At 45.0% G+C, this 23667-nt stretch overlaps 1 protein-coding gene across 2 annotated transcripts in view; it reads right to left on the reverse strand.

The window, feature by feature from the left end:
- The window catches only part of YJU2B (YJU2 splicing factor homolog B), a 91578-nt gene that overhangs the window by 42158 nt on the left and 25753 nt on the right, over positions 1 to 23667 (reverse strand). For both annotated transcript variants that reach the window (XM_069237312.1, XM_069237313.1), the window contains exons 3-6: positions 10548 to 10601; positions 8589 to 8671; positions 864 to 919; positions 286 to 346 (exon numbers count right to left, since the gene is read on the reverse strand). In XM_069237312.1, coding sequence (XP_069093413.1) covers positions 286 to 346; positions 864 to 919; positions 8589 to 8671; positions 10548 to 10601 — 254 coding nt within the window. The remainder of the gene's footprint in view (positions 1 to 285; positions 347 to 863; positions 920 to 8588; positions 8672 to 10547; positions 10602 to 23667) is intronic.

The following is a 23667-nucleotide window of genomic DNA, read 5'->3' on the forward strand; positions in this document are numbered from 1 at the left end:
TTGGATACCCTTGCGAGTGATTAATCACGATTTACAAATCCTCTTTGATTGACTGATGTCATTAACTTCCTACATGCAGAGCCCTTGTTAGGGTGGAGTCTTAGCGATGGGACACTACCGTTAAGTAGCCATGTACCCTATAAATCTGCTTTTATGTTTTATTTCTAAACTAGATGAATTTGCATTAAAGTGGTAATACATCAAGGTCGTTATTTACAGGGTAATGTGATTGAACAGCCAAAAACTGAATAACAATTTTCCTGGTAATTACAACAGGGACTTTACCTGTAGATAGGAGTTGTGTAGTAATTGCCAACTTTCTTCTTCTCTGCATTGTATCGTACACCTAAAGAAAGACAAAAGAAGGGAGAGTAGGGAAAGAAGCATTAGCAGAAAATAAAGAACGGGGAGCCCTACAAAGTCACCCTTTGTGGAAAATCATTAAATCATAAACACTACTGAATATTCAGAGGGCGCTTTATAAAAATGCTGGCTCAGCAGGTTTTATATCAAAGTATCAAACATTCTAATGATGCATTGTTTAATGAGCCATGGTTAAATGAGTGAAAGTAAGAGATGAAAGGAACATGGTGACCATTCCCATTCGAGCCTAAAAGAAAAGCAAATGTCTTTGTTCAAAGAAATAAAGCACTTAAACAGATCACTGCCCACATTTAATACAGCCTCACAGCAGACATACAAATAAGTTGAGACACAGAAAATCAAAGGAACAAAGAGAAAGTCAAAGCGTAACAACCAGATGAGTCCAAAATCACAGATGTAATGACCTCTCAGGAATTCTAAAAATATGGCTGCTAATTACTCACTAATATGCTGAAAATGGCATAAAGTACCACACTTACCCATGCCAATGTGATTCTTGCAGCCATCGCACCAAATGTTATACGGCATCTCAAACCTGTAGGATAAAGAGAGATCTGAATCCTGCTTGTTGTACCAGATCACAGAATGACGGCTGGTACTCACGCCAGTAGAAACCAGCACCTGCTAGTATGAACAGCAACTAAGAGAGTGTCATCATATTATATGGTTTTATATTTATAGTTCGCAGATTAACAGGCAAGAACAACTACTGTGCAAGGTCTGAAGCATAGTTCTTATGCAAGGGACTCCTTTAATATGGGATAGTAATGAAATCATACTTCTCTGCATTGAGTAATTCCTGCGGGCTGTATGACTTTACAATGCATGAAATTACTATGCATACCTTTACCACCCATAGTAAGTATATGCAAGATAAGCACAACTTAATATGTAATATATTTAATTATTTTTTTCTTTTTTTAAGGGGGAAACCATTTACCACCACCCGTACCCTAAAATGACCTATACCACCCATGCACATCACTGAATCCGAATGTTACCAAATCTTCCTTTACCACTGTCCATCCATGAACCCTAAAATAACCCTTTCCTCCCTTTACCACCACCCACTCTTAAACCCTAAATGTATCCTTACCTCCCATTACCACTGCACACCCCTAAACCCTGACATCCCTTTACCACTACACACCCCTAAACCCTAAAATTACTCTTAGCTCTCTTTACCACTACCCACCCCTTTACCATGGTAAAGGCATGCCTTGTAAGTGCATCTGCATGGTAAAGGATGTGTGGTAAATTCATGAGTGGAAGATTGGGTGTTAAAGGATGTTTCCCTATGTGGGTACATCCGATAGTAACTATCTCCCATGGGTATTCACAGGCTGCCTTAAGTTTGCGTATTAATTTAGACACTAGGCTAACTGTAAATCTAGAACACCAGTCTAATAAACGTATTAAAAAAGGGGGATGTTTGGGTAAACAAGATCGCGCTCACTATAGGTCCCTTAACCAGGAATTAATTCCATTAATGAGTTGCTTAACATAATGCACAATGGACTATACAATTTAAATAATGAACACCATTACAAGCCTGTAGCTCAACATGTAACGTATTTGAGGTGTGAAAGGTTTATGAGCAATTAGTCATAACATTTTAAGTTAGGCAATAAACGTTCATCGAATTCTACATGTAAGAAATGAAAGGGACAGGCCAGCATCATAAAACATACTTGAAGAATTTGACTTTTACAGGAGTGGTATAATGAAAATGTCACTTACCCAGTGTACATCTGTTCGTGGCATCAGTCGCAGTAGATTCGCATGTTCTGCAATAGCTCGCCATCTGGTGTTGGGCCGGAGTGTTACAAGTTGTTTTTCTTCGAAGAAGTCTTTCGAGTCACGGGACCGAGTGACTCCTCCTTTTGTCTCCATTGCGCATGGGCGTCGACTCCATCTTCGATTGTTTTTCCCTGCAGAGGGTGAGGTAGGAGTTGAATTGTAGTAATAGTGCCCATGCAATGGAGTGACTAAGTATGCACCTATTTAAGGTTGAGATGATACATATAGAAATAATTGAAGGTAACTTCCAAACTGCTACAGGCTCCCGGGGAGGCGGGTGGGCACATGCGAATCTACTGCGACTGATGCCACGAACAGATGTACACTGGGTAAGTGACATTTTCAGTTCGATGGCATCTGTCGCTGTAGATACGCATGTTCTGCATAGACTAGTAAGCAGTTATTTCCCCAAAAGCGGTGGATCATCCTGTAGGAGTGGAAGTAGTCTGAAATAATGTCCTTAATACGGCTTGACCTACTGTGGCTTGTTGTGCGGATAACACGTCTACACAGTAGTGCTTGGTGAATGTGTGAGGCGTAGACCATGTGGCTGCCTTACATATTTCTTGCATTGGGATGTTTCCTAGAAAGGCCATGGTAGCACCTTTCTTTCTGGTTGAGTGTGCCCTTGGTGTAATGGGCAGCTGTCGTTTAGCTTTAAGGTAGCAGATTTGGATGCATTTAACTATCCATCTGGCTATACCTTGTTTTGAAATTGGGTTTCCTGCGTGAGGTTTTTGAAATGCAATAAAGAGTTGTTTAGTCTTTCTGATGTTTTTTGTTCTGTCAATGTAATACATTAATGCTCTTTTGACATCTAATGTATGTAGTGCCCTTTCAGCTACGGTATCTGGCTGTGGAAAGAACACTGGAAGTTCCACTGTTTGATTTAGATGGAACGGTGAAATAACCTTTGGCAAAAATTTAGGATTGGTCCTTAGGACGACTTTATTTTTGTGTAGTTGTATAAAAGGTTCCTGTATAGTAAACGCCTGAATCTCGCTTACTCTTCTCAGGGAAGTAATGGCGATGAGAAATGCCACCTTCCAGGTTAGGAACTGTATGTCGCAGGAGTGCATGGGTTCAAAAGGTGGACCCATAAGTCTAGTTAGGACAACATTTAGGTTCCATGAAGGAACAGGTGGTGTTCTTGGTGGTATAATTCTCCTAAGGCCCTCCATGAATGCTTTAATGACTGGTATTTTATATAGGGAAGTTGAATAGGTAGTCTGCAGGTATGCAGATATTGCTGCAAGGTGAATCTTAATGGAAGAGAAAGCTAGGTTAGATTTTTGTAAGTGAAGCAAGTAACCCACTACATGTTCTGGAGTTGTGTGTAATGGTTGTATTTGATTAATATGGCAGTAGCAAACAAACCTCTTCCATTTACTTGCATAGCAGTGCCTGGTGGATGGCCTTCTTGCTTGTTTTATGACTTCCATACATTCTTGGGTAAGTTGTAAGTGCCCGAATTCTAGGATTTCAGGAGCCAGATTGCTAGATTCAGCGATGCTGGATCTGGGTGTCTGATCTTTTGGTTGTGCTGTGTCAACAGATCTGGCCTGTTGGGCAATTTGATGCAGGGTACCACTGATAGGTCTAGCAGCGTTGTGTACCAGGGTTGCCTTGCCCAAGTTGGTGCTATCAATATGAGTTTGAGTTTGCTTTGACTGAGTTTGTTTACCAGGTAAGGAAGGAGAGGGAGAGGAGGAAAAGCGTAAGCAAATATCCCTGACCAGTTCATCCATAGGGCATTGCCTTGGGATTTTTTGTGTGGGTACTTGGATGCGAAGTTTTGGCATTTTGCGTTCTCCCTTGTCGCAAACAAGTCTATCTGAGGTGTTCCCCAGAGTTTGAAATAAGTGTTCAGAATTTGGGGGTGAATTTCCCATTCGTGGACCTGTTGGTGATCTCGAGAGAGATTGTCTGCGAGTTGATTTTGTATCCCTGGTATAAACTGTGCAATTAGGCGAATTTGGTTGTGAATTGCCCAATGCCAAATTTTTTGTGCTAGCAGGCTTAACTGCGTGGAGTGCGTCCCTCCCTGCTTGTTTAGATAATACATTGTTGTCATGTTGTCTGTTTTGACGAGAATGTATTTGTGAACTATTATTGGTTGGAAAGCTTTTAGTGCTTGAAAAACTGCTAGCAGTTCTAGGTGATTGATATGCAGTTTTGTTTGATGTACGTTCCATTGTCCTTGTATGCTGTGTTGATTGAGGTGTGCTCCCCACCCTGTCATGGAAGCATCTGTTGTTATTACGTATTGTGGCACTGGGTCTTGGAAAGGCCGCCCCTTGTTTAAATTTATGTTGTTCCACCACAGAAGCGAGAGGTAAGTTTGGCGGTCTATTAACACCAGATCTAGAAGGTGACCCTGTGCTTGAGACCACTGTGATGCTAGGCATTGTTGTAAGGGCCTCATGTGCAGTCTTGCGTTTGGGACAATGGCTATGCATGATGACATCATGCCTAGGAGTTGTAATACCATCTTTGCCTGTATCTTTTGTGTTGGATACATGCGTTGTATGATGGTGTTGAAATTTTGAATTCTTTGTGGACTTGGAGTGGCTACTCCCTTTGATGTGTCTATTATGGCTCCCAGGTATTGTTGTACCTTGCGTGGCAGAATTTTGGATTTTGTGAAATTGACGGTGAACCCGAGTTTGAAGAGGGTTTGTATGATCTGATTTGTGTGATTTGAGCACTGTATGAACGAATGGGCCTTGATTAGCCAGTCGTCCAAATATGGGAACACATGTATTTGCTGCCTTTTTATGTGTGCAGCGACTACCGCTAGACATTTGGTAAAGACTCTTGGTGCGGTTGTTAATCCGAAAGGCAGTACCTTGAATTGGTAATGTATTCCTTTGAATACAAACCTTAGGTATTTCCTGTGAGATGGGTGTATTGGTATATGGAAATAAGCATCCTTGAGGTCTAAAGTTGCCATGTAGTCGTGTAGTTTTAGCAATGGCAATACTTCTTGTAGTGTGACCATGTGGAAGTGGTCTGATTTGATGAAAGTGTTCACTACTCTGAGGTCTAGGATTGGTCTCAGCGTTTTGTCCTTCTTTGGTATCAGAAAGTACAGTGAGTAAACTCCTGTGTTTATTTGTGTGTTTGGCACTAATTCGATTGCATTCTTTTGCAATAGTGCCTGCACTTCTATCTCCAGGAGATTGGAATGGTGTGTTGTTAAATTTTGTGCTTTTGGTGGTATGTTTGGAGGGAATTGTAGAAATTCTATGCAATAACCATGTTGGATAATTGCTAGAACCCAAGTGTCTGTAGTGATTTCCTCCCATGCTTTGTAGTAATGACCTATTCTTCCCCCCACTGGTGTTGTGTGGAGGGGGTGAGTGACATGTGAGTCATTGTTTAGTAGTAGGGGTTTTGGGGCTTTGAAATCTCCCTCTATTTCTAGGGAATTGCCCTCCTCTATATTGTCCCCGAAAACCTCCTCTATACTGTCCCTGGTAAGTGGACGGTGTTGCTTGTGAGGTGCTGGCTTGTGTGCTTTGACCCCGAAACCCCCCTCGAAAGGGCGTTTTACGGAATGTGCTGTAATTCCCTCTGCTCTGCGGGGAGTAGAGTGCGCCCATGGCTTTGGCAGTGTCCGTATCTTTTTTGAGTTTCTCAATTGCTGTGTCCACTTCTGGACCGAACAGTTCTTTTTCATTAAAAGGCATATTGAGAACTGCTTGTTGAATCTCTGGTTTAAATCCAGACGTTCGGAGCCATGCATGCCGTCTGATAGTTACAGATGTATTAATTGTCCGTGCAGCTGTATCTGCAGCGTCCATGGAGGAACGTATCTGGTTGTTGGAGATGGTCTGTCCCTCCTCAACCACTTGTTTCGCCCTATTTTGGAAGTCCTTGGGCAGATGTTCAATGAGATGTTGCATCTCGTCCCAGTGGGCTCTGTCATAGCGCGCAAGTAGTGCCTGGGAGTTCGCGATGCGCCACTGGTTTGCAGCTTGTGCTGCGACTCTTTTACCAGCTGCATCGAACTTGCGGCTTTCTTTATCTGGGGGTGGTGCATCTCCAGATGTGTGAGAGTTGGCCCTTTTCCTAGCTGCTCCTACAACAACAGAGTCTGGTGGCAGCTGTGTAGTGATGAAAACCGGGTCCGTAGGAGGCGGCTTATACTTCTTTTCCACCCGTGGTGTGATTGCCCTACTTTTGACCGGCTCCTTAAATATGTCTTTTGCGTGCCGGAGCATACCAGGGAGCATAGGCAGGCTTTGGTAGGAGCTGTGGGTGGAGGAGAGTGTGTTGAACAAGAAATCATCCTCGACCTGTTCTGAGTGGAGGCTTACGTTATGAAATTGTGCTGCTCTAGCCACCACCTGAGAGTACGCGGTGCTGTCTTCTGGTGGAGATGGCTTTGTAGGGTAGGCCTCCGGGCTGTTATCTGACACTGGGGCGTCGTATAGGTCCCATGCGTCCTGATCTTGGTCACCCTGGCTCATGGTGGTGTGAGCTGGGGAGTGAGATGGAGTTTGTGCTGGTGAAACGTTAATCACGGGCGGAGGAGAGGGTGGTGGTGTAATTCTTTTAACCACTTTTGGTTGTGGTGCTTGTTCCGTCTGGAACTCCAACCTTCTCTTTCTCCTAATGGGGGGAAGGGTGCTTATTTTTCCTGTCCCCTGTTGAATGAAGATACGCTTTTGCGTATGGTCCACATCAGTTGCTTGTAGCTCTTCCTCAAACCTATGCTTTTGCATTTGGGAGGTTAGCGAGTGCTCTTCTGTATAAGAGCCTGAAGCTTGGTCGCTTGCAGTTTGTTTCGGCGTTGAAACTTTGTCTGCGTGTTTTTTCGGCTCCGAGGTGACTTTTTTCCTTTTCGGGGCCGAAACCTCTCGGCGTCGATCTGTTTCGGTGCCGCTGTCTCGGCGTCGAGCCGTGTCCGCACCGGTATCTCGGTGTCGAGGCTTGTCTCCAGCACTTTCTCGGTCCCGAGAAGGCTGCGTGCCGGTGTCTCGACCGGAGTCGGACGATCTCGGCACTGTTTTGGCCTTTTTCGGTGCCGACGGTCGGTCACCGAATTTATGGGTCGAGCCATGGCCTGGTGTCAGTGGCGTCCCCTGGGCCTTGTAAATGTTTCTCTGTGTGTTTTTCGACGTCTTACTCACGGTTCGTGTATCGTCGAATCCTTCGGAGTCTGAGTCTTGGATCGAGAAGGTACCTTCTTCTTCCTGTTCCTCGAACTCCCGTTGGGCTGTCGGTGCGGACGCCATTTGAAGTCTTCTGGCTCGACGGTCTCGGAGTGTTTTTCGGGACCGGAACGCACGACAGGCCTCGCAGGTGTCTTCGCTGTGCTCAGGTGACAGGCACAGGTTGCAGACCAAGTGTTGGTCTGTGTAGGGGTATTTATTGTGGCATTTGGGGCAGAAACGAAACGGGGTCCGTTCCATCGGCGTTCTTCAGCACGCGGTCGGGCCGACCAGGCCCCGACGGAGGATCGAAAAACTACCCCGAAGGGCACCGGAGCTCTTCGATCTTCGATGCGGTGTGGAATCTAAGTACGCCGATCCCGAACGCAACAATACCGACGAAAATCTTCCGAAATTAGCTAATTTTCCGTTCCGAAACTCGGAGCGACAGGAACACGTCCGAACCCGATGGCGGAAAAAAAACAATCGAAGATGGAGTCGACGCCCATGCGCAATGGAGACAAAAGGAGGAGTCACTCGGTCCCGTGACTCGAAAGACTTCTTCGAAGAAAAACAACTTGTAACACTCCGGCCCAACACCAGATGGCGAGCTATTGCAGAACATGCGTATCTACAGCGACAGATGCCATCGAACCAAGTGTTTCGGAAATCTTGAAGTTCTTGTTGACTTTTTCAGCCTCAAAGTTAGTAAAAAGACTCCTAAAACGTTGGTGCCAGAAAACATTCTCACTTTTTGTTGATACTTGGTCAGAAGATCGATCTGAAGTTACATTTTAAAGTAATACCACTACAGCTGGCATTGTTACGCAGTTTCTCTGTTTAAATATATTTTATGTTCAGATTTTGAAACAAACAGTCAGTACAAGTAAATATTTCTTTAGCCAGACTGATTAACTTATTTACCTTCACTGCTAGTATAGCAGAAATATTCTGAATTTCCAACTGTCACACAACAAAAGATGACAAACCCTCAAACTAAACAATGTAGACTAGAGGCCTATTGACATTTTCTCCTGGTAGAACATTCAGGATGCCAGTGAAGTAAAATGGTGACTTTATCATAAACATTAACAGAACAGGCCTCAATAAAATCCTTTAACTGATGTTGTAAATAGTGTTACTTGTTTCCTCGAGAGAGCACAAAAAAGCTCTGACACCATGAAGACAGAGGTAACATCCTTTGTTTTTTGTGTACCCAAAGAGAGTGTAGGAATGACATCTTACCTGATGATAAGAATACCCTGAGAGAGCTTGCGTGCTCTCTCGCGGAGAGGGTGACTATTCTTATATTTGTTGAGAGATCCATGCTGTAAAAATAAATGCAGATATATTACACCCATGAATGTACAACACAATCACTTGACTTGGCTTGTAATATATAAAGAGATGCTCAATGCCTGCTCGGATTACACTACCTCTGCCACTGCACTCCTTTCCGTGGCACTGCATCCTATTGATAGCTCTCCTTTCGCAGTGGGCTCAAACAGCACCAAGCTGCCACCAAGGGCCTTGTCACAATGGGAGGCCAAACACATACTTTTTCACACTCTGCTACGACAAAGCAAGGTATGACATCCTTCTACCACAAAGTGACTTTTCACACCATAGTACTAAAAAAAACTTTTTCATAAACTGCTGCCAACAACTAACTTTTCAGGCTGGACATTCACCAGGGTCCTTTCAGAGTGCAGAGACAACATTGGCCGTTTACACATCTGTACTACCAGATGCTGTTTTCATAGTGAGCGGCCACCAACCTCTTTTCACACCAGACTCTCACCAAACAAAGGTTTAACACAAGATTACTACCAAGCACCTTTACAGAAGGTGCTGCAGCAAAGCTTCTTCCTGTCTCTCGTAAAGGCATGTCTTATCCCTGCCCTTTATGGTCTTCTGGACATTTGTTTACACCACAACAGTCAATGAACAAGGCAAGAAGACCTGTCTTAACCTCCTTTATTCACTTTCAGTGCACTTCACAAATATAGACGCAAGCAAAATGAATGGAAGTAACTGACACTGCCAGCATTATGAGATAATGGTGCCGACAACTCTTAAAGAAGCAATATTAGTTCACAGCATGCTGCTGCCTACCTCGCAATATTAGGTTTTTATTCTTTCATTTTTTTCTTTGACAAAAGGTTTGTGAAAATAGGCACTTTTCTTTATGTTAGTAACTTTTTTAGTCTAAATAAAATTTAGTTTAACCATTACTACTTGCAGACAAGCTACACAATTACTTTTCTTTCTGAAACTGGATTTTACAAGGAAAATGTACAGAAATTTAGAAAGCGGAGCAATTCAGGGCTTTGACAACTAATAAAGATTTCTTTATTACGAAGTCAGGTACACTCCCAGTAAAATACCACAGAATAAATGCTAAATAAAAATGGTCTCTTTTTTTCTAATGTAACTAATGTAATCTTGAATGAAGGACTCTCAGCCTTTGTAGTTTATCATCCTCTACTCAGATGAGACAAGTTATACCGTCCATCACCACTTAAAATTGTATTTAATCTTAAAAGAATTAAAGGATAGAATACAGATGGATATGACTTCCATTAAATCGGAACTCCCTCTAACAGATGGAGCACCATGATGAGCACCCTAAAAATGGACACACATCCCCGCCTTCAACAATATGTGGATGTGAAAATTACCTTGTTGTCCAAGGGTCTAGTAAGCTAATCACCAGGCCAGATGCTAATTTAGCCAATCATAGAAAAATCATTCCATGATACCTAAACAGTTAGGATTTCACTATAAGGGCAGTTCACTGTAACCTACTGTACCACCAAAGGGACTATTAACCAACATCATGGCAGACGTTCAATACACTGCAATTCTGTTTTAAGTACCACAAAAGTGCTTAATATCCTAAAGGATGGATGCCTCATTAGTAAAAAAAAAAAAAAAAAAAAAAAAAAACTCCATGAATCCTTAAAAGTTTGGGATTTCTCAATGGGATCAGGGCACTCTAAATGGGTAGCAAATGATTAAAAGGTAAAACTGAAGAACTCTTTCACACTAAGATACCTTACGAGCCCATTCTGCCGCCTGCACTCCTTCACAACCAATTCAAAGAACTATTTGATGCCTTTCTGTCAATCAAGATGACAATTGCTATCAACTGTGTTGCACAAAAACACTCCTTTTCAGACTCCACTAAGCACATTCTCTTACCTTTGCTGGATCAAAATCTGGAGGGTAGTATTTATTGACCCCTTTCCTTTCACCCTGAAAATAAACAAGTAAAATTGATTATCAATAAAACTGAGTTCACTGCATTCCCCAAATCACATAAAATTGCAAACATTCAGGGATGTGGAATTCCTATTGCCCGATGCCCGGGACATATTGTTTGGGGTCAAGAGCAACAAGTTTTTATGTTTATTTTGTCCTTGTGACAAGTAGGCCCAACCCCCAGCAGCACAAACCCTTTGGCTGCAAGTTTACAGAGAAGGGAACTATCTGCAGTTTAGGTATTATGTGTGCCCACATGTTAATGCTGTTCGAACTTGTATTTATGGTTCATTTATGAGAAGCCTTCATTATTAGTGTGAGCGCTGTAAATAAACCATTTAAGGTCACACTGCACTACTGACAGTGGTCCCAGTTTATAAAAAAAAAAAAAAAAAAAAAAAGTGTACACACGTTTGAAAAGTTTAATGATATGAGGCTAAGTATCATGCTCCCAGAATGCTCTCTGATTAGATGCAAATGTTTGCAGAAGCTTGCAAGCAAGAGTGATGATTCTTTGCTTTCAAAATAAAATATTCAGGAAAAAATACAAGTAGGGAAAAAGGTTTCACTACCATGAAATTTTAGGTGCTATTTCTTTGAAGCGTCATTTAGTAAAATGTGTTGATGCATGCTAGTATTTACAAAAAAATTTATAATGGAAAATCAGTGTAACCATTTTCAACACGACTATGGGAAGCATGAAAATAAACAAGCACTGACAAAGCCAACTGATCTGACATTTTGTTGTCTCTCTTGATTTCGTCAATGCATGCCTTGTTTTGGCATGGCTTTCGTAACACTTTACTGTTGTGGGAGCTGCCAGGCCCTCACTACTGTAAACAAACACTGGCAAAAAGAAAAAAAAATGTTTTTGGTCTCACAAAGCACACATTGCCACCAGTGGTGTAACAAAGGCCCCGCGTGCCCATTAGCACACCACCTGCCCTGAGTGAGTCTGGAGGGGAGAGGGCCTCCATGTTCTTTGCAGGGGGGCCCCCTCCAATTTCGTTATCCTTGTAGAAGAGCAGAACGAGATCGCTCACAGTAAAGCCAGCCAATAGAGAGAGAAATAGAAGTTTAATAAAAACAAAATGTCTTTGTTTACGCCAGACCTAATTAGGGCCCCAATTCTTAAAGAAAGTCACAAAGGTGCACCCATGGTATAGGTCTTTGAATTAGTGGCTTTCATGAATTCACAAGAACTTACAGAAGTAGAACAGGAAATCGTACTCCTAGAAAAATATTTGTGAACTGTATTTTAGCACGAGCAAATATGCATGTGTAGACTTGCTCATGTGAAAATCTACTGAGCGTTTACAAGTTCACTTTCCCTCCAACCACTTTTTTTCCCCAACCCTGAAAGAACTTCTATTTCTGCCACTGTCAGGAGTAAATTTTCAACCTTTCTCATTATGAGAAAAGATTAGAGGAGAGCTGGTGAAAATCCTTAAAACATGCAAGTTAGTAGGTTTGCAGACTCAAAGTCATTCCAGCCCTGGAACTACTGCTCACTGCTTCCTCCAGCCCCAGTATGTAGATCGGCGCAATGGTGGCCAAATAAGCAAATTGCTATAGTAGGGATTGAAATTGCAAGTGTGCAAGCATACTATAGTAGTAGACCTGGCATCATCAGAGAGGCTACTATCAGAGCTCTTACATAATGAGTTTGCTGCTGTAATTTGTCGCCACACTACATGGTACCAAAGGGACAAGTAGATCTTTTTTACAAGACAAGTAGATTTAAGAAGCAACCTGTCCCATGGGCAAGTGGGTATTTTAATAAATTCCACACCCCTGAAACATATATAGCACTAGATGGGTCTGATCAATGCTTTTTAATGTTTGTGTACAGCGTAGAAAAAAGTCACAGCGAAAAAGCTGCATGAATCATGTCCCACATATTTTCTTATTCTACTCCCTAAACAAACGCATGGTTTTAAATCTTCACGCCTAGTTTCACATTCCGAGTCTGAATATTTCAAATGCCAGCAAAATAAAGGTTGATTGAACAGGTAATGTTGGAATGAGCCAAGCTCGAAATGATTTTGGGTCTCTAATCTCAACCTCAGGTTGTGAGAACTTCCTGAGGGGAAACAACCAACAACCCCATGAAAAACTTAATGCATCCACCGGACACCCAACATGGGCGCACATTGTGGAAATGTATGTAGGTGAGACACACTGGAGGAGGATAATATTTGCATACACGCTATAACCAGATGTACAAGAAGTTATGTGGCAAACACCATATTAGGTGCCACCAAATCAAGGGAATATTCAACATGCCTCACATTAGGAAAAATCAATCTGCCTCACTTTTTCCATAGTACAAAAAAGCTACTTCTGGCAGACGTCCATGGAGAAAAAGATCCAAGTCAACTCTAACAGGATCATGAGACCTCCTTGTGAGGGAAAAACGCAAAATTGCACAGGGAAGCCAAGCATACTGGCAGTTCTAGCTTTAATGTGCCACACAGCCACGCAAAAATGTTGTTTGTCATATTAAAGCCTGCGCTGTTAGCTATGCAACATTGTAACAAAATAGCAAAAAACAATTGAATATGACTGTTTAATGATGGAGCATACTTTTCAGACATAAAATACCCCCTCATGAATGACATACTAAAATAGCCATCAGCAAGAGGTGAGTTAATAATAATCTTCTGGGTGGAGGCAAATCCACTTTGTGTATCATTTAAATAATTTGTAGTCATATGTATTCCAGACAGCTGCACTGGCAAGTAAGACCTAAAAAGAGGATGCCCTAAAAGTGAAGGACCTGAAACACTTTGTCCTGTTGCGCCTAGAATATACCCCTCTCCACAACTGTAAGATTTTATGTAACTTGAAAAAAACATAATTGTGAAAGCTGTAGGAGGCTGGACTGGCTTGTAGTGAGTACCAAAGGGTACTTGCACCTTGCACCAGGCCCAGTTATCCCTTATTAGTGTATAGGGTGTCTAGCAGCTTAGGCTGATGGATAATGGTAGCTTAGCAGAGCAGCTTAGGCTGAACTAGGAGACGTGTGAAGCTACTACAGTACCACCTAGTGTCATATGCACAATATCATAAGAAAACACAATACACAGTTATACTAAAAATAAAGGTACTTTATTTTTATGACAATATGCCAAAGTATCTTAGAGTGTACCCTCAGTGAGAGGATAGGAAATATACACAAGATATATATACCCAATAGCAAAAATATGCAGTATAGTCTTAGAAAACAGTGCAAACAATGTATAGTTACAATAGGATGCAATGGGGAAACATAGGGATAGGGGCAACACAAACCATATACTCCAAAAGTGGAATGTGAACCACGAATGGACCCCAAACCTATGTGACCTTGTAGAGGGTCGCTGGGACTATTAGAAAATAGTGAGAGTTAGAAAAATAACCCTCCCCAAGACCCTGAAAAGTGAGTGCAAAGTGCACTAAAGTTCCCCTAAGGACAAAATAGTCGTGTTAGAGTGAAAATGCAAGGAAAACACAAATCAGCAATGCAACAACGATGGATTCCTGACTGAGGGTACCTGTGGAACAAGGGGACCAAGTCCAAAAGTCACAAGCAGCTCGGAGATGGGCAGATGCCCAAGAAATGCCAGCGGTTGGTGCAAAGAAGCTCTTACTAGGCTGAAGAACTGTGAATACTGCAGGAACGACAAGGGCTAGAGACTTCCCCTTTGGAGGATGGATCCCCCACGCCTTGGAGAGTCGTGCAGAAGTGTTTTCCCGCCGGATGGACGCCAACAAGCCTTGCTACACGCAAATCGTGCGTTTGGCGTTTTTGGACGCTGCTGGGGCCCAGGAGGGACCAGGAGGTCGCAAATTGGACCTGCAGAGAGAGGGGACGTCGAGCAAGACAAAGAGCCCTCACTGAAGCAGGTAGCACCCAGAGAAGTGCCAGAAACAGGCACTACAAGGATGCGTGAAACGGTGCTCGCCGAAGTTGCACAAAGGAGTCCCACGTCGCCGGAGACCAACTTAGAAAGTCGTGCAATGCAGGTTAGAGTGCCGTGGACCCAGGCTTGGCTGTGCACGAAGGATTTCCGCCGGAAGTGCACAGGGGCCGGAGTAGCTTGCAAAGTCGCGGTTCCCAGCAATGCAGCCCAGCGAGGTGAGGCAAGGACTTACCTCCACCAAACTTGGGCTGAAGAGTCACTGGACTGTGGGGGTCACTTGGACGGTGTCGCTGGATTCGAGGGACCTCGCTCGTCGTGCTGAGAGGAGACCCAAGGGACCGGTAATGCAGCTTTTTGGTGCCTGCGGTTGCAGGGGGAAGATTCCGTCGACCCACGGGAGATTTCTTCGGAGCTTCTGGTGCAGAGAGGAGGCAGACTACCCCCACAGCATGCACAAGCAGGAAAACAGTCGAGAAGGGAGCAGGATCAGCGTTACAGAGTTGCAGTAGTCGTCTTTGCTACTATGTTGCAGGTTTGCAGGCTTCCAGCGCGGTCAGCGGTCGATTCCTTATCAGAAGGTGAAGAGGGAGATGCAGAGGAACTCGGCTGAGCTCATGCATTAGTTATCTGAAGTTTCCCCAGAGACAGAGACCCTAAATAGCCAGAAAAGAGGGTTTGGCTACCTAGGAGAGAGGAAAGGCTACTAACACCTGAAGGAGCCTATCACAAGGAGTCTCTGACGTCACCTGGTGGCACTGGCCACTCAGAGCAGTCCAGTGTGCCAGCAGCACCTCTGTTTCCAAGATGGCAGAGGTCTGGAGCACACTGGAGGAGCTCTGGACACCTCCCAGGGGAGGTGCAGGTCAGGGGAGTGGTCACTCCCCTTTCCTTTGTCCAGTTTCGCGCCAGAGCAGGGGCTAAGGGGTCCCTGAACCGGTGTAGACTGGCTTATGCAGAATTGGGCACATCTGTGCCCAACAAAGCATTTCCAGAGGCTGGGGGAGGCTACTCCTCCCCTGCCTTCACACCATTTTCCAAAGGGAGAGGGTGTCACACCCTCTCTCAGAGGAAGTTCTTTGTTCTGCCATCCTGGGCCAGGCCTGGCTGGACCCCAGGAGGGCAGCTGCCTGTCTGAGGGGTTGGCAGCAGCAGCAGCTGCAGAGAAACCCCAGGAAGGGCAGTCTGGCAGTACCAGGGTCTGTGCTACAGACCACTGGGATCATGGAATTGTACCAACAATGCCAGGATGGCATAGAGGGGGCAATTCCATGATCATAGACATGTTACATGGCCATATTCGGAGTTACCATGGTGAAGCTACATATAGGTAGTGACCTATATGTAGTGCACGCGTGTAATGGTGTCCCCGCACTCACAAAGTTCAGTGAATTGGCTCTGAACAATGTGGGGGCACCTTGGCTAGTGCCAGGGTGCCCTCACACTAAGTAACTTTGCACCTAACCTTTACCAGGTAAAGGTTAGACATATAGGTGACTTATAAGTTACTTAAGTGCAGTGTAAAATGGCTGTGAAATAACGTGGACGTTATTTCACTCAGGCTGCAGTGGCAGGCCTGTGTAAGAATTGTCAGAGCTCCCTATGGGTGGCAAAAGAAATGCTGCAGCCCATAGGGATCTCCTGGAACCCCAATACCCTGGGTACCTCAGTACCATATACTAGGGAATTATAAGGGTGTTCCAGTAAGCCAATGTAAATTGGTAAAAATGGTCACTAGCCTGTCAGTGACAATTTGGAAAGAAATGAGAGAGCATAACCACTGAGGTTCTGATTAGCAGAGCCTCAGTGAGACAGTTAGTCACTACACAGGTAACACATTCAGGCACACTTATGAGCACTGGGGCCCTGGGTTACCAGGGTCCCAGTGACACATACAACTAAAACAACATATATACAGTGAAAAATGGGGGTAACATGCCAGGCAAGATGGTACTTTCCTACACAACCCCCCCCCCCAAACGAAGGACAATAAGACTAGCCATTACCTGATGAGTCTTCATTGTCTAAGTGGAAATATCTGGAGAGTCCATCTGCATTGGAGTGGCTACTCCCAGGTCTATGTTCCACTGTATAGTCCATTCCCTGTAGGGATATGGACCACCTCAACAATTTAGGATTTTCACCTTTCATTTGTTTTAGCCAAAGTAGAGGTTTGTGGTCTGTCTGAACAATGAAGTGAGTGCCAAACAGGTATGGCCTCAACTTCTTCAGAGCCCAGACCACAGCAAAGGCCTCCCTCTCAATGGCAGACCAACGCTTTTCTCTAGGGGTCAACCTTCTACTAATAAAAGCAACAGGTTGATCCTGGCCCTCAGAATTAAGTTGTGATAGGACTGCCCCTACTCCTAATTCAGATGCATCAGTTTGGACATAGAATTTTTTAGAGTAACAAGGGCTTTTCAGGACAGGTGCAGAGCACATGGCCTGCTTCAGCTCCTCAAAAGCTTTCCGACAGTTTGCTGTCCATAATACCTTTTTAGGCATTTTCTTGGATGTGAGGTCATTAAGAGGGGCTGCAATGGAGCCATAGTTCTTAATGAACCTCCTGTAATACCCAGTGAGGCCTAGGAAGGCTCTCACCTGAGTCTGAGTGGTAGGGGGAACCCAATCAATAATAGTTTGGATTTTCCCCTGAAGTGGTGCAATCTGTTCCCCACCAACAAGGTGTCCCAGATAAACCACCTTACCCTGCCCTATCTGGCACTTTGAAGCCTTGATAGTGAGGCCTGCCTTTTGCAGGGCCTCCAAAACTTTCCATAGGTGGACCAGGTGATCATCCCAGCTGGAGCTAAAGACAGCTATATCATCCAAATATGCTGCACTGAAAGCTTCCAGCCCTTGCAGGACTGTGTTCACCAACCTCTGAAAAGTGGCAGGTGCATTTTTCAAACCAAAAGGCATTACAGTAAACTGGTAATGTCCTCCAATGGTAGAAAATGCAGTCTTAGGTTTAGCATCTTCTGACAATTTGATCTGCCTATACCCTGCAGTCAAATCAAAAGTGCTTAGATACTTGGCAGATGCCAGTGTATCTATGAGCTCATCTGCCCTGGGTATAGGGTGAGCATCAGTTTTGGTTACCAAGTTGAGACCTCTATAGTCGACACAAAACCTAATTTCCTTCTTTCCATCTTTAGAATTGGGTTTTGGTACCAGTACCACAGGAGAAGCCCATGGACTGTCAGAGTGCTCAACCACTCCTAGTTCCAACATTTTCTGAACTTCTAGCTTTATGCAGTCCCTGACATGGTCAGGCTGCCTATAGATCTTACTTTTGACAGGTAAACTGTCTCCAGTATCTATAGTGTGCTCACACCAAGAAGTGGTGCCTGGCACAATGGAGAAGAGTTCTGAAAATTGTCCTAGGAGATTTATGCAATTATCTTTCTGCTCAGCAGTAAGACAATCAGCCAAAACTACACCTTCCACAAGAGCATCTTGTTCTGTGGAGGAGAAGAGATCAGGTAGAGGATCACTGTCTTCTTCCTGTCCCTCATCTGTTGCCATGAGCAGGGTGAGATCAGCCCTGTCATAGTAGGGTTTCAGGCGGTTGACATGGAGCACCCTAAGGGGACTCCTGGCAGTGCCTAAGTCAACCAAGTAGGTGACTTCACCCTTCTTTTCAACAATTGTGTGGGGTCCACTCCATTTATCTTGGAGTGCTCTTGGGGCCACAGGCTCCAAGACCCACACTTTCTGCCCTGGTTGGTACTGAACCAAAACAGCCTTCTGATCATGCCATTGCTTCTGGAGCTCTTGGCTGGCCTGAAGGTTTTTACTGGCCTTTTTCATGTACTCAGCCATCCTTGATCTGAGGCCAAGTACATAATCCACAATATCCTGCTTAGGAGCTTTTAAAGGTTGTTCCCAACCCTCCTTTACAAGTGTGAGTGGACCCCTAACAGGGTGTCCAAAAAGAAGTTCAAAGGGGCTGAAGCCCACTCCTTTCTGGGTGAGTCACTGACATCCCCATTAGCCTGTTTGACAGCTTGCTGTCTGAGACCCTCTAATGTGGGACAGGTTTGCTGTGCCACACTCAGCTCCTCTCTGGCAGGCCCCCCTTCACCCAAAAGCTCAGCAGTGTCTGCTTCCAGCTCCTCTGGTGTAGGTTCTGCACAGGGAGGGAATTCTTCTTCCTCAGAAGTAGAATCCACTGTAGAGGGAGGGATAGTAGGAAGTGGTTTGCTTCTACTAGCCCTAGCTTTAGGGAGCACTTGGTCCATTGTTCCAGGATCCAAGCTTCCCTGTCCTTTTTGCTTTTTGGCCTGAGCCCTTGTCAAAGCAAAAATATGCCCTGGGATGCCCAGCATTGCTGCATGGGCCTCCAACTCCACATCTGACCAAGCTGGTGTCTCCAAATCGTTCCCTAATAGACAGTCTACAGGTAAATCTGAAGCTACCACAACTTTCTTTGGACCAGATACCCCCCCCCCAGTTGAGATTTACAACAGCCATGGGGTGGCTTTGTGTTATGTTGTGAGCATCGGTTACTTGGTACTGGTGTCCAAGTATGTGTTGTTCAGGGTGCACCAGTTTCTCAATCACCATTGTGACACTGGCACCTGTGTCCCTGTAGGCCTGGACCTCAACACCATTTATTAGGGTTAGTTGCTTGTACTTCTCCAAGTTATGGGGGCAAGCAACCAAAGTGGCTAAGTCAATAGCCCCTTCAGAGACTAAAGTAGCCTCTGTGGTCTCCCTAATTAGACCAACCCCAACTAAATTACCAAAAGTGAGCCCAGCTACTCCCTTGGATTGGCTATTAGTAGGTTTGCTCCCACCACCACTGCTATTAGTAGGGACACTAGGTGTAGCAGTAGGGGTTGTAGTGGTAGGAGCTGTGGTGCCTTTCTTTGGACAACTGGGATCTGTTGTCCAATGGCCTTTTATCTTACATAAATAGCACCATGGTTTCTTTTCCTTGTTCTGATTAAAGGAGGATTTGGGCCCACCACCCCCACCAGAGTGTTTTTGTGGGCCTGATGAAGACTCATTTTTAGATTTGTCCCCACCCTTGTCAGAAGACTTACCATCCTTCTTTTTGTTGCCATCTTTGTCACCCCCTGTATGAACTTTTCTGTTCACTCTTGTTCTGACCCATTTGTCTGCCTTCTTTCCCAATTCTTGGGGAGAGGTCAGATCAGAGTCCACCAAGTACTGGTGCAACAAATCAGACACACAATTATTAAGAATATGCTCTCTCAGGATCAAGTTATACAGGCTGTCATAATCAGTAACTTTACTGCCATGTAACCACCCCTCCAAGGCCTTCACTGCCTGGTCAATGAAATCAACCCAGTCTTGTGAAGACTCCTTTTTGGTATCTCTGAACTTTATCCTGTACTGTTCAGTGGTTAAGCCATAACCATCCAGGAGTGCATTCTTAAGAACTTGGAAATTGTTAGCATCATTTTCTTTTACAGTAAGGAGCCTATCCCTACCTTTTCCAGTAAATGATAGCCATAGGATAGCAGCCCACTGCTTTTGAGGGACATCCTGTACAGCACAGGCCCTCTCAAGTGCAGCAAACCACTTGTTAATGTCATCCCCCTCCTTGTAAGGGGGAACTATCTTATGCAGATTCCTGGAATCATGCTCTTTTGCAGGATGACTATGGGGAATACTGCTGCTGCCACCATGGGTATCTAAACCCATTTTCTGTCTTTCCCTCTCTATTTCTAAAGACTGTCTATCCAAATCCAGCTGTTGCTTCTTGAGCTTCAGCCTGGTTTGCTCCACTCTCAATCTATTGAGCTCCCTTTCTAACAATCTGTCATCAGGGTGGGTGGGAGGGACATTTCTAGATACAGAGGTATGATGGGAATGAACAGAAGGAGACCTGTCCCTTACCAAGGGCACCCTAACAGCTTGGCTACCAGCATAATGTGAGAGCACATCATCAGTATGATGTGATTCAACCTCTGTACCAACTATGCTAGACTGTCTAGTAATGGGCAGGCTGAGAAGTTTCTTTCCTGAACCTTTTCCTGGGGGAGTCCCTGGATCAGATTGAGAACCATTAGCTACTTTTTCTACAGATTGGGCACTTATGGCCTTATCCTGTACTCTAAGCATATTAATTAACAGTTCTGAGGAAGGATTCTTCCCTACACTCAAACCTCTCTCTATGCAGAGACTCCTTGCTCCTTTCCAGCTAAGGTGATCATATGCAAGTTTGGACAGTTCAACTTTTTGGCCTGTGCCAGACATTTTTAGAGAGAGTTAAAGTGATAGACAAAGAGAAAAAAGTTTTCAGAACTTTTTGGAAAGACAGAAAAAACTTTTTAAACTTTTAAGAACTTTTTGAAAGTTTAGAAGTACTTTTCAGCACTTAGAAAAGAGTGAAAAGAGGAAATGCAAAACTTTTTGGCTATGTGTATATACACTGACCTTGTTTTGTATATTTTTCTCTTATGAAAAGTACAATGACAAGAGTGGTAAGTAGTCTCAAAGCACTTATCCCACCGCTGCACAACCAATGTAGGAGGCTGGACTGGCTTGTAGTGAGTACCAAGGGGTACTTGCACCTTGCACCAGGCCCAGTTATCCCTTATTAGTGTATAGGGTGTCTAGCAGCTTAGGCTGATAGATAATGGTAGCTTAGCAGAGCAGCTTAGGCTGAACTAGGAGACGTGTGAAGCTACTACAGTACCACCTAGTGTCATATGCACAATATCATAAGAAAACACAATACACAGTTATACTAAAAATAAAGGTACTTTATTTTTATGACAATATGCCAAAGTATCTTAGAGTGTACCCTCAGTGAGAGGATAGGAAATATACACAAGATATATATACCCAATAGCAAAAATATGCAGTATAGTCTTAGAAAACAGTGCAAACAATGTATAGTTACAATAGGATGCAATGGGGAAACATAGGGATAGGGGCAACACAAACCATATACTCCAAAAGTGGAATGTGAACCACGAATGGACCCCAAACCTATGTGACCTTGTAGAGGGTCGCTGGGACTATTAGAAAATAGTGAGAGTTAGAAAAATAACCCTCCCCAAGACCCTGAAAAGTGAGTGCAAAGTGCACTAAAGTTCCCCTAAGGACAAAATAGTCGTGTTAGAGGGAAAATGCAAGGAAAACACAAATCAGCAATGCAACAACGATGGATTCCTGACTGAGGGTACCTGTGGAACAAGGGGACCAAGTCCAAAAGTCACAAGCAGCTCGGAGATGGGCAGATGCCCAAGAAATGCCAGCGGTTGGTGCAAAGAAGCTCTTACTAGGCTGAAGAACTGTGAATACTGCAGGAATGACAAGGGCTAGAGACTTCCCCTTTGGAGGATGGATCCCCCACGCCTTGGAGAGTCGTGCAGAAGTGTTTTCCCGCCGGATGGACGCCAACAAGCCTTGCTACACGCAAATCGTGCGTTTGGCGTTTTTGGACGCTGCTGGGGCCCAGGAGGGACCAGGAGGTCGCAAATTGGACCTGCAGAGAGAGGGGACGTCGAGCAAGACAAAGAGCCCTCACTGAAGCAGGTAGCACCCGGAGAAGTGCCAGAAACAGGCACTACGAGGATGCGTGAAACGGTGCTCGCCGAAGTTGCACAAAGGAGTCCCACGTCGCCGGAGACCAACTTAGAAAGTCGTGCAATGCAGGTTAGAGTGCCGTGGACCCAGGCTTGGCTGTGCACGAAGGATTTCCGCCGGAAGTGCACAGGGGCCGGAGTAGCTTGCAAAGTCGCGGTTCCCAGCAATGCAGCCCAGCGAGGTGAGGCAAGGACTTACCTCCACCAAACTTGGGCTGAAGAGTCACTGGACTGTGGGGGTCACTTGGACGATGTCGCTGGATTCGAGGGACCTCGCTCGTCGTGCTGAGAGGAGACCCAAGGGACCGGTAATGCAGCTTTTTGGTGCCTGCGGTTGCAGGGGGAAGATTCCGTCGACCCACGGGAGATTTCTTCGGAGCTTCTGGTGCAGAGAGGAGGCAGACTACCCCCACAGCATGCACAAGCAGGAAAACAGTCGAGAAGGCGGCAGGATCAGCGTTACAGAGTTGCAGTAGTCGTCTTTGCTACTATGTTGCAGGTTTGCAGGCTTCCAGCGCGGTCAGCGGTCGATTCCTTATCAGAAGGTGAAGAGGGAGATGCAGAGGAACTCGGCTGAGCTCATGCATTCGTTATCTGAAGTTTCCCCAGAGACAGAGACCCTAAATAGCCAGAAAAGAGGGTTTGGCTACCTACGAGAGAGGAAAGGCTACTAACACCTGAAGGAGCCTATCACAAGGAGTCTCTGACGTCACCTGGTGGCACTGGCCACTCAGAGCAGTCCAGTGTGCCAGCAGCACCTCTGTTTCCAAGATGGCAGAGGTCTGGAGCACACTGGAGGAGCTCTGGACACCTCCCAGGGGAGGTGCAGGTCAGGGGAGTGGTCACTCCCCTTTCCTTTGTCCAGTTTCGCGCCAGAGCAGGGGCTAAGGGGTCCCTGAACCGGTGTAGACTGGCTTATGCAGAATTGGGCACATCTGTGCCCAACAAAGCATTTCCAGAGGCTGGGGGAGGCTACTCCTCCCCTGCCTTCACACCATTTTCCAAAGGGAGAGGGTGTCACACCCTCTCTCAGAGGAAGTTCTTTGTTCTGCCATCCTGGGCCAGGCCTGGCTGGACCCCAGGAGGGCAGCTGCCTGTCTGAGGGGTTGGCAGCAGCAGCAGCTGCAGAGAAACCCCAGGAAGGGCAGTCTGGCAGTACCAGGGTCTGTGCTACAGACCACTGGGATCATGGAATTGTACCAACAATGCCAGGATGGCATAGAGGGGGCAATTCCATGATCATAGACATGTTACATGGCCATATTCGGAGTTACCATGGTGAAGCTACATATAGGTAGTGACCTATATGTAGTGCACGCGTGTAATGGTGTCCCCGCACTCACAAAGTTCAGTGAATTGGCTCTGAACAATGTGGGGGCACCTTGGCTAGTGCCAGGGTGCCCTCACACTAAGTAACTTTGCACCTAACCTTTACCAGGTAAAGGTTAGACATATAGGTGACTTATAAGTTACTTAAGTGCAGTGTAAAATGGCTGTGAAATAACGTGGACGTTATTTCACTCAGGCTGCAGTGGCAGGCCTGTGTAAGAATTGTCAGAGCTCCCTATGGGTGGCAAAAGAAATGCTGCA

Source organism: Pleurodeles waltl, chromosome 6 (assembly GCF_031143425.1).
Source record: "Pleurodeles waltl isolate 20211129_DDA chromosome 6, aPleWal1.hap1.20221129, whole genome shotgun sequence".
In the NCBI taxonomy this organism is placed as follows: Eukaryota; Metazoa; Chordata; class Amphibia; order Caudata; family Salamandridae; genus Pleurodeles; species Pleurodeles waltl.